Here is a 12182-nt window from a genome sequence, read left to right as displayed (position 1 = left end):
AACATGTTCTTTCAGGCAGAATTACTAGCACTGGAGCAAGGCCTTAAAATTGCATTGGATATGTCGTTCCCTACACTAGAAATTGAATCGGATTCCTCAGACATGATAAAAACGATCAATGAAGACAATGCCCTTACTAACAATACTTTACTTAACTGCAGGTTATTAATACACCAGTTGAAAATACCAACGATCAAGCATAACTTCAGGGAAGGCAATACAGTAGCAGATCGACTAGCAAGGAAGCTATCAACCAATTCAATCCTGATAGATGTTTTTACCTTTCTCGTCCACCTTTTTTTGTTGAAGCTGCTATAGAAAAGGACAAGGAAGGTCTTTGTTTTGGATCAAGACTTTTAAGTACCAATGTTTGTAATAGTCTGGTAGCTATAAATAATAGTAATGTCCATAGGGACAATGTAGTAACTATGTAAGACTTTTGCTTTAATATTAATATATGCTTCCTTATCGTTCAAAAAAAAACAAAAAAAAAAAAAAGAGAAGTTATTAACGTACTCAGGGGTTAGCTCAATTAGCAAAGGTTAAGAGACTGTCTCTTAAGCCACAGGTTCGAGCCTAATGCCAAACGAACTAATTTTAATATTTAAGTGAAGAAGTGTAGAGGGACAAGCCCATTATCTTTGAATATCATAAGGCTGCAATTGGCACAAAAGATCGGCTCCAGAGCAATCTCTTGGTCGTCAAAAAAAAAAAAGTTATTTGCACTTTCAAAACTTCTTTTACATTATCATGGATAATCAAAGAACCAATATAGAAGAGGGAAAAAAAGAAGGAAAAAGGTGAGAAGACATTGTAGTGTGGTTAATGGGGACCTGAGGCTTAAAGTCTGCCCCATATCCTACAGCTAAAAGAGAGATCTTTGGGTTTTTGAGTGAATTTGGTAAGAAGGGCAGAAAGATGTTTGCATTCAATGCTTCTTAAGAAATATTTTCCCTATTCTACACCACTACAAAACACTTAAAACAGGGCCCCAAAATATTTAACCAAGTGATGTGTTGTCTTTGTATGTACAGTTTTGGTGGGTGCTACAAAGTACAGGTCCTTTTTGGAGTGGAGCTTATTAGATATCATGTCCTGCTCCAACAATATCACTATTTTCTCCAACAGCCTTTTTTCCAGTGTCTTATGCATTTGGGGTCCTCCTTTTCAATCATATATGCCTCTACACTTATCTCTTCTTCTTATGTGTCTGGTATGGAATCAATTTAAAGTTATAATTTTATACAAATGGAGTAATATTGACGTTAACTAAGAACTTGTTTGTCCATAAAAAATTTGTTCTTTTTTCGATTTTTTTTTTTTTTGAATAATGTGTTCGTCCATGAAATTTTGCAAGTTTTTGAATTTTTTTTCGAAAATGAGTTTTTTAAAAACCATAAAGTAGTTTTGGCCACTTTTGCAAAAAAAAAATCTCCACTCACCAAAAAGCAACATTTTTCAAGTGAAATGCATGTCAAAACATAATTTCAAAATTCAAATACCATTTTTCAACTTAACTTCAAATATTATTATTTTTTTCAAAAATTATATTTTTATGTCCAAACGCCTACTAAGTTGACGAAAATTCATGTTTGCTTTACTATATTAGCAAATAGTAACTCATCACCTAAAAAGAATTCACCCTATTTAAAGCAAGCCAAGATCACTATGTTCTTATGGGTGTGAGTTGGATGAACTGAGGGAGTTTTTAAAGCCAAGTTGATGATAGATCTAAGATGCAGAAGAAGTTTAAGAAGAGAAAGCCTACACTATACACTCAAGTCCAAAATGATCCTCTCTCAAGTGATAGAAAGAAGAGAGACATACTTAAGTGAATGCATACACTATACACTATACTAGTAAGGCTAGATTAGTGTAAAAGCTTATATGTTTGGGTGTTTTATTCATTTGTCACTTTGATTTAGACCTTTTGGCATGTGTCCTATCTACCAAACATGTGCTTGTATTTTGACTCAAAAGCTTGAGTCTTTGATTCTAAAAGCCTTTCCTTTTCAATAATTCTCAACACCCTTTTATTTTAACAAATGATTAGATGTGTCTATGAATCCTTGCACATGAGAAGCTAGTGACATGATACTTAGCAACTCATTATTTATGGATTTTTGTGGCTTTTGGCCAGCTAAAAGGGTAACATTTAAACTAGTGAGACTCCAACATGGAGACATCTTAGAGAAAAAAAGGTTCCACAATATATGCACATTCCAAAAAATCTATAGATTGTGATTTTACACAAAACTTTCTACTACAAAAGCCATGCATTAAAGTTAGGGATCACTCCACCTATCTCCATCAAGATCCTAAACTTGCTCTTTGCACACATGCAACTAACTAGAGTTATTATATTTTCTTTTCTATTTTTTCCAACCACAAGGTAAAATAAAAAATTTATATTTACCCTCATATAAACTTTGTTTTGATTTACAAATAAAAAGGTATTGAGGTTACATGTTGATTCAAAATTACAAGGGATTAACCATATTTGGTCCCTAATTTACAAGCTTCTCTAAAAGGTCTTTTTCTTAATCCCAACTCTGCATATAAATCAAAACTCTACCACAACCAGAATTCCAACCAAAGATCTTTTGCTAACCAAAGTTGTGACGCTACCAAAAAATTATGACCCAATTGAACAGCAGAATTCAATAATAACAAATTATTGGCCACATATTATAACATCATCATACCACCTTTGAGGCTAACATAGCAACAACAAAAATAACAATTCTTTCCATTTATAAAGTTTCCTATAAGCAATTTGCAATGAACACAAACATATACAGTACATGATTGGATTGGACCACTCCTTGAAAATACTTTCCAATAACAGATCAAAGGAAGTACACATTCATCATTTGTGAATTACCACCAACTCCACCTCCTGAAAAACTACATTACATTTTTATTCACCAATTATTTCAATTTTACAATACACATAAAGAAGTGGTTTCCTATTTACCCTACTGCCCGCTAAAGCTTCAACAAAAGCAAAAATAATTGACACTAGAATCATTAACAAAAAATCAACATCAACCTCAATAGCAAGAGAAAAAGAGGTAGTTCCAAAAGGAGATAAGCACATATCACACCTGATAAATAAACAGAGTTTTAAACAAGAAAAATTTCTGTAGTAGTAGTAGTATCAGTAGCTAATTAGACTTTAGGGCAGCCCAGTGCACTAAGCTCCCGTTATGTTCGGTGTTCGGGGAAGTGCCGGACCATAAGGGTCTATTGTACGCAGCCTTACCCTACATTTCTGCAAGAGGCTGCTTACACGACTCAAACCCCACGACAACAACTTTACGAGTTACGCCGATCCAACTAATTAGACTTGAGTAAAGTAGTAAAATAGGAAAAAGAAAGCCCCTTTTTAGCCTCTTGCAGTCAACAAAGAAGGAATAGCTGCCAAATTTGGAGTAGCATTCTTATTTGAGGCATCTCTTTTCCCATTTGATGATGATGTTTTACTACTGAAAGCTCTCATTGGACTTGCAAATGCCCATCCCCAACTCTTATTCCTTCCATGTACAAGCTGATGTCCCACTGATGCAGGAGCTATGCTTGATTTCCCATTCAGATTTTCCTCAGATGAAACCCAATGAGATGAAGATGAAGAAGAAGATGAAGAAGAAGTAATCATAAAACCACTAAATAAACCTCCACATCTCACTCTTTCTTTAATACAATCTTGACCTGATGTTGTACTACCATTGCTTCTATGATTATGAACTGATGAAACTTTAGACTTTCCTTCTCTTTGAGACTCAACTCTTCTTAAAGTACAATCACCAAAACCAGTTGAAATCCTCTCAAAGAAATCACCTGAAAAACTTCTACTTCCACAACCAACAGATCTAGATCTAGATACTTTTCTATCAAATGCTGCCTCATTAGGACTCTCATTTTCCTCCACTACTATAAACTCTTCTTTCTTATTTTCCCTTGACCTACACATTGAACCATTCACAGATGCCCCAACTGAAGATGATGAAGCAAAGCTCATATCTTTAATAGTTTTTTCAGTTTTCTTGGAAATGGAAGAAGCAGAATGTTTAGAAGATGAGTAGTAAAGAAATGACCAGAACCTTTTTCTGTGAGGAGTATAATCTTCTTCAGCTTCATCAGCATTATCCAAGAAATGCATATGGTTTCTTGGGGTTGTAGTAGACTTGCTTCTTTTCATAGAAATGCCAACATTTGAAGCTGAAGTAGTAGCAATAACACTACTACCATCTTTCTTCTTATTTTTCCTCCTATTTTGAGTACTCAACAGAAAAGGCATTCTTGATTTCCTCATTGTGTTATAATGATTAAAGTTATTAGAAACACTTGTTTGGATATTGTTTGTTTGGAGTACTGGTAAAGTTGAGGAAGTGGTTCCAAAATCAGATCTAAAAGAAGGGGTTGAAGAAGAGGAAGAAGAAGGGAAAATAGCAGAAGGAAAAGAGGAAGAAACAAGTTTACCAAGCTTTTCTTGAAGGCAAAAGGCACAGATCCCGCCTGGGGTATTGTTTTTGTAAGGATGATTTGTACATATCATATTTCCATCACCCATATCTTCTTGAATCCCTTCCATTACCATTTCTGAAACTCAAAAAAGATTATATCTTGAAAAATATACTGTATTTCTGCTCTGTTATCTACCCATCAACTTATTGATGTTGTTGCAAACAATTTGGAGAGTCTACTGGAGTTTAACTTAGAAATGGGGAAAGGATTAAACTAGTGTAGGAAAGGAAAGATGGAGAGAAACTGGAGAAGAAGTAGTTGCAAAATGGTCAAAGGTGGTGTAAATGAAAATGAAAACCATTCAAAGAAAAATAAAAGAGATATTATGGCATTGAAGTAAGGAGAGATGGTAGTCCCCAGGAGCACGTGGAGATCTGACTAACTCATATAATTAAGAACCCATTTGAACATAAGAATTTTTTCACTGTTTTCCGAAATTAAACTTTTGATTATAAAATTTTCAATTTTCACCTGAAAATACATTTTAAAATTTTTTGAAATTATATTCATATCCAAACACAACTTTAATTTTCAAATATCATTTTCACTTTATTTTAAAATTTTACAATTCTTATGACCAAACGCCCCCTAAAACTAATAAACAAGACAAGAGGTACCCCTAAGGTGCTATACATGTCTGTGTGTGCAGATATATCACCAACGAGTCGTTTGGTTGGAAAGAAGTTATCTCAGAATTAATTATTTCGGGATTAGTTATTCCATCCTCCTATAAGGATAAAAAAGTATTACAATCCCGGAATAATTAATCCCGAAATTAATTATAGTGTAATTTTATACCAACCAAATATAAGATAAACTCATCTCAATTTTAATCCCGTGATTAATTATCCTTTATCCCTCGTACCAAACGAACCCTAAGGGCTCTTTATGTTGCAAAACAAGTTATTCCACTTGATTAGTTATATCGGGATTGTTGTCCCACTTTTTTATCGAAATAAAAATACCGCTACAATCCCGAAATAAATAATTATATCGTGATTTTATCCTAATTAAATACGGAATAAACTCAACTCAGAATTAGTCTCTGAATTAATTATCATTCTCCTTCGTAGGGCTCGTTTGGTATGATGGATAAGCAAAAACAAACCTGAAAAAAAAAGTTTATTATTACCTTATCCCTTGTTTGTTACTAATCTTGGAATAAGTTATTATAGGATTAAAAATAGTATTTGAATAACTTATATCGGCCAGAAGGTAGAATAGTAATTTCATGATAAAGTATATGGTATAAGAACTAATATAGCATACCAAATAGTCAATAATTTATCCTAGCATATGGTAATATTGACAATCTCAGAATTAATATAACATACCAAATAGTCAATAAAAAATGATACATGGATAATTTATCCTAGCTTAACTTGTATTCAAATAAAACGATCCCTAAAGGATTTAATTACATAAATATATACAGATGGTATTAAAAAAATTATAATATAGTTTGATTTGTGATAATAGGTACTCCTGATTTATTATTTTTATTATACTTTATTAGTATTAAGTAATTTTTATTAAAAATATATAATTACGTACTATTTATGCTTATTTTTTAAATGATGCAAATATTTTCTGCATCGTCGATATATAAAACTTAAATTGATATTTAATTAGAGAGTAGAGAGGTATAGAGTGCATGTTTCAGTAGACGGTACTAATTCTTCATTTATTATAGGTACTCAAAAGTTCCAACTAATTTTAAATGACACTTGGGGTTCTGTGATGGTTAATTGTGTTAGCTTCAACATTACTTCTTGCAATCCTAAGAAATTAGCCGTTAATCTTTATTATTTAATTGATATAGTATGTGTTGTCGTGTATGCATAAATGGGGTAATTGTTAAAATATTCACTTTCACCACAAATTGTGGTTAATATCACAGTTACGCTATCTTCGATCATGTGTAGTATTTTTCTTTTACACACCCTTAAAAAATATTAATTAGAAAAAGAATTGAACTATTTTACTCTTATATATGCCTTATGATAGCATCTCTTTTTATTGAATATTTATATTATTTACTAGATGACGTACCTGTGCGATGCACAGGTCCAATTGTTGCTCTTTTTTCTTATTTTCTTCCTTTTAATATTTCTTGGTCTATTGCTAATTACACTTTATTCGTCTTTAGGGTAAGAAAAAGAACATAAGCATTTGTGTAATAATGTATAGAACCACATTTACCTGTATTATTTTTTTAAATATTTTGCGTTATGTGTATCTTAATTTGTCTGAAATCGTATTACTGTGCCAATCACTTTGTAATACTTGTTGAAGTCTAATACTTTATTATACAAAGATTATATAATACTTCAAGTGCAATGTAGAGTATTTCTACATATGTTCTACATATTTTTATTTAAAAAAATAGTTCTACACCACCAAACCTAAAATTGATTATTAAAAAAATGATTGAAAAGTCAATTGAAAAATAAGTTGTGATGTATTTTCTCATTGTTTAAATTGAATATATATAGTTTTACTCTTTTAGTATTTTCAATTGTGTTGATGCATTATTTTTCTTTTTATATTAATCAAAATTTGAATAATAAAACATATTCATTTTATTTCCAAATAGTTGACGAAAAAACTTTTCTTTTGTTCTTTGAAATAATAATTGTAATTTTTAATTATTCAGAATTTTTTAACCAGAATTTGTATTTTATTCTAGTTTAATGACATATCTGAATAATTTATTAAAAATAAATTAAATTTTCAATCACTCTAAATACTAATTAAATTGACATTAAATTGAAGCATCACAATATTTTTCTAGTTTTATTTGTTATGATTGAGATACTCTAGGGGTGTAATACAACTTTCTTTACCATAATTATCTGTTGGGCTTTTTTAAAAATAGTTAATCTATATTTATGTATTTTGAAATTTATATAATGTTGTATTAATTATTGAACACGGAGGATGTACCCAACTAACTTTAATCATAGAGGGAAAAACATAATCCTGCAGAATGATACTTCGCCCAATATATAATAAAGCAAAAAAAATTCCCAAGTTAGTTGTCTTAATCTTTTGTTTAGATTATTCTCAAATAATGTTTTATAGAGGGGATCATTTTTATACAATTTGAACAATATTTAATATTCTATAATAAAAAAGGAAGTTGAAACTCTATTTTATTCTTAAATATTTTTTTCTAATTTATAAATTATTCCAATTAAAAGTGTAATTTAATGAGAACTTGTTTAAAATTATATCAATTGATACTAATATAAGACACCTTAATAAAAATCTACATAATTTATTGCCATTTTTTTTAAATAGTCTTTTCCTAAAATAGTCAATAAATAAAACAAATGAAATAATATTTCTTAAGAAGATAATAGAATTGTTGTATATAAATGTATATAACCATTATATGTTTCTAATCAAATAAATGTTTAATTATAAAAATTACCAAACAGATAATTTTTTAGTTAAAAGTACTAATTGAAAAAAAATTAAAGGTGTCGGGTAGTCTGCTTTCAAACAAAAGATTGTTTAAGTTGAATAGGACGTGGGGTCCACATGAAAAATTTAGTAGTTTGGGCCAGTTACTTTTGGTTTTTCCCGACATTAGAAACCCGCAATCAAGTCATCAAAGGATGAAACTATATTTTTGAAATGATCATGATGCCCTTTGGCTGACCTCCTCTTCTCTAATCTCTCTTCTATATAATAGAAATGTGTTATCTCCATCTTCAAGAACAATTATTACTAAGGATAAAAAAGAAAAAAGAAATAGTCATTTTTATCTTGAACTTCTAGAATGATAAATAATTTGAGACAATTATTTTTAGTAACCACAATTTATAATATGAGATGGAGAGAGTAATTTACAGTGATAATTATGGAAAACTAGCTTGTTCCACGTATTTGTGACGACCTAAAGGGTCATCACCTGTTTTCTTACTCATTCCGTGCTTCCGAGGCCTTGAAAATCTCATTTAGGGTTGCCTCGATTTGCGTGCGCAGTCCGGGCGCGTAGCCGGAAAGCTTAAATATGAATTCTGTGAAAAAAATGCTAAATTTTGATATTAATTTAAATAAATTTGACTTCGGTCAACATTTTGGGTAAACGGACCCGGACCCATGATTTGACGGTCCCGGAGGGTCCGTAGAAAAATATAGGACTCGGGCGTATGCCCGGAATCGAATTCCGAGGTTCCAAGCCCGAGAAATGAATTTTTGAGTAAAATTATTTTTCGGAAATTATTAAGGAAATTGGAAATAAAATTTGATTAAAAGACTGTGGTATCGGGCCCGTATTTTGGTTCCGGCGCCCTGTACAAGTCTTATATATGGTTTAAGCGCTTTCTGTGAAGTTTGGTTGAAATTGGACATCGTTTGACGTGTTTCGGACTTAAAACTCTAAATTTGAAGGTTTATGAAGTTTGAAGAAAACTAGGGATTTTGAGGTATGATTCGTTGTTTTTGATGTTATTTTGGTGATTTGATCGCGCGAGTAAGTCCGTAGGATGTTATTGAGGTTGTGTGCATATTTGGTTTGGAGCCCTGAGGGCTCGGGTAAGTTTTGGATAGGTGTCGGATCGCATTTCTCATTTTTTTGGAAAAATCTGGTATCAGCTGATCTGCAGGATTCGCATTTGCGAAGCCAGAGTTCACAAATGCGAAGGTCCAGCTATCGCAAATGCGAAGGCTGGTTCGCAAATGCGAAACCAGCCTAGGCCGGCCAAGGTTCGCAAATGCGAAGTCAAACGTCACAAATGCAATGGTCACTGGTTCGCAAATGCGAGACCCAATTCGCAAATGCGAAGGTCCCCTGGTTGGCCTGTGTTCGCAAATGCGAACAGTAATGTCGCATTTCCCAAGCCTGCAGGGTTCGCAATTGCGAACCCAACTTCGCATTTCCCACATCTGCAACCTGCATTTTTCATACTTAGACGAATTTTAAGTCATTTTTCACCCCACTTTCAAAATACAACTCTTTGGGCAATTTTCCAAGAATAAGTTTCATTCCAAATCATTTGTAAGTCAATTTTTACTCAGTTCTTTCATTCATTAACATCATTTAACATGTTTTCTCCTTAAAATCAAATATTTTCATGGATGAAATTGGGGTTTTGGGTAGAACCTAGGTTTTCTATAAATTGGGGATTTGGACCTCAATTTGAGGTCCGATTTTAAAATAAATTACATATTTGAGTTCGTGGGGGAATGGCTAACCGGGTTTTGGTTCGAACCTCGGGTTTTGACCGGGTTGGCCCGGGGGCAATTTTGGAATTTTTGGGAAAAACTTTTGAAAATTCATTTTTATGCATTCAAATCGATTCATTTAGTGTTTATTAATGTAATCAAGTAATTTGTGGCTAGATTCGAGCGGATTGGAGGTGGAATTACGGGGTAAAGCCATAGTTGAGGCTTGAGTTGAGTTCAAGGCATCGAGGTAAGTGTTTATGTGACGACCCGACCCGTCGTCTCATGTGTTATTGCCCCGTTTCCTCCATTTACTGCTTCTTCATGTTTCATTATCAGCAACGAGTGAGTTATAGTTGAATTGAATTGGTTTGGATAGGAAATGAGACACTTAGTCTCTTTAAGGAAGGTTTGGTTTGGAAAAGTCAACCGAACGTTGACTTATTAGTTAGAAGGCTCGGATGTGAATTCCGGTGATTCGGTTAGCTTCGGGAGGTAATTTGTGGCTTAGGAGTGCGATCGTAAGTGATTTTGGAGGTCCGGAAGTAGAATTAGGCTTGAGTTGGCAAAGTTGGCATTTTGGCGAATTCCGGTGGATAGGTGACATTTTGATCCGAGGGTCGGAATGGAATTCCGAGAGTTGCAGTAGCTCGGTTAGGTGATTTTGGATATGTGTGCAAAATTTCAGGTCATTCGGAGGTGTTTTGGTCGGGTTTTTGATCGAATGCGTAATTCGGAAGTTTTTAAGAAACTTAGGCTTGAATTCGATGTGATTTGATGGCTTTAGCGTTGTTTGATGTGGTTTGATGATGGGAACAAGTTTGAATGAGATTTTAGGATGTATTGGTGTTTTTGGTTGAGGTCCCGGGGGCCTCGGGGTGAATTCGGGTGGTTAAACGGAGAATTCGGAGTTTGTTGCAGATTTGAAGTTGCTGGTTCTGTCATTTCCGCATCTGCGGAAAAAGGACTGCATAAGCGGTTCCGCAGATGCGGCGTATTGGTCGCAGAAGCGGTCCTTGAGGGACCAGGGCTTTCCGCAGAAGGGGACGAAGTTCCGCAACAGCGGTCACCGCAGAAGCGGTTTTGGGACCGCAGAAGCGGTCCTGGGCGACTTGAAGGAAAACCGCAGATGCGGTGAGTAGGCCGCAGAAGCGGAAACCGCAGAAGCGGTGAAATTGTCGCAGAAGCGAAAACAACTGTTACAGAAGGGTTTTTTTTTTTAATTGTTTTCATCCGCGAACAAGAGTTGGTTCCACCATTTTTTAAGCGGTTTTGAGAGCTTTGAGCGAGAATTTTCGAGGGCTTTGACTGAGAATCAATTGGAGGTAAGTTCCTTGGTCTAAATATTCGAGTTATGGTAGAAATTACATGTAAATTGTGGAAAATTCATCAAAAACGGGTCAAGCTAGGGCTTGAAAAGTTGTGATGTAAAAACGGATTTTGAAAGGGCATTTGAACTCCGATTTTGGTAAAATTGGTATGTATAGACTCGTGGCGAGACGAGGAATCCAGTGATGTAAATTTCGTAATTTTTCGAGAAGTGGGCCCGGGGCTCGGATTTTGCCAACTTAGTGAATTTTGGTGTTTTTCGAGTTTTTTCGATTGGGTTATGTTTCTTTAGCCTATTGTAATGTATTCGTTGTGGTTTTAATCAGATTCGGCGTGCGAAGAGGTTGATTCGAAAGGCAAAGGCATAGCGAGCTAGACTTGTGGCCGGCTTGAGGTGAGTAATAGATGTAGATGATGACCTGAGGGTTTGAAACCCCGGTATATCACATTGTGACGCTATATTGAGGCGAGACACGTACTCTATGACGAGTGCGGGGTCGATTGTGACTGGGGATTGTGACCTAGTCCGTTCTGATTGATGTTCGTACTGTGTTCTTGACTAGAAATTGTTTGGTAATCATCCTACTTGGATTTTATGAATATGTTTGGGGCTTTGTGCCTATCATTTGCATCCTTCAGGGATCCTTATCACTGCTTCCATGATACTTAGCATATTTCATGATATCAGTCCTGAGTTAGACACTGCCTCGAAATGTTTAGTAAATAAATAAAGGTTTAAACACTTAGCTCTATAATTCCTAATAATTGAAACTAAAAATGAACAATTTGATTGTGCCCGAGTGGCTTGCATGCATATATATATCTGGACTGAGTGTGGATCGGGCTGCACGCCGCAGCGAATGCTACGATGATATTGCGCTTGGGCTGTAGGAGCCCCTCCGGAGTCTGAACCCCCACGAGTGAGCGCGGGTACCCAAATGGATCGGGCTGTGCGCCGCAGCGGTCATGTGCATTTTGCATTCATGCATTTATACCTATTTGTCTTACTTGTCCTGGTATTGTTGTTGTTCCACCGTTTTATGTGCTGAATCGCTGATTATAGCTTTATATTGTAATATTTCGGAATTTCTTACTTTTCAGCCATTATATATGTTTATTACTCACTGAGTTGGAAGTACTCACTTACTCCC

At 34.4% G+C, this 12182-nt stretch overlaps 1 protein-coding gene across 1 annotated transcript; it reads right to left on the bottom strand.

Moving 5' to 3' along the window:
* Positions 1-2822: 2822 nt before the first annotated feature.
* Positions 2823-4916, bottom strand: LOC109216797. Its single transcript, XM_019380994.1, has one exon. The coding sequence runs from the start codon at positions 4598-4600 to the stop codon at positions 3389-3391; it is 1212 nt and encodes a 403-aa protein (XP_019236539.1). The 5' UTR covers positions 4601-4916; the 3' UTR covers positions 2823-3388.
* Between the last annotated feature and the right edge of the window lie 7266 nt (positions 4917-12182).

The sequence above is a fragment of the Nicotiana attenuata genome, unplaced genomic scaffold (assembly GCF_001879085.1).
Source record: "Nicotiana attenuata strain UT unplaced genomic scaffold, NIATTr2, whole genome shotgun sequence".
Classification (NCBI taxonomy): Eukaryota; Viridiplantae; Streptophyta; class Magnoliopsida; order Solanales; family Solanaceae; genus Nicotiana; species Nicotiana attenuata.
Note: the sequence above shows the minus strand (reverse complement) of the source record. Positions and strands in the feature narration are given on the sequence as shown.

What these genes read in the sequence shown, in the direction of transcription:
- LOC109216797 (XM_019380994.1), bottom strand. Translation starts at nt 4,600, where the DNA reads ATGGTAATGGAAGGGATTCAAGAAGATATGGGTGATGGAAATATGATA.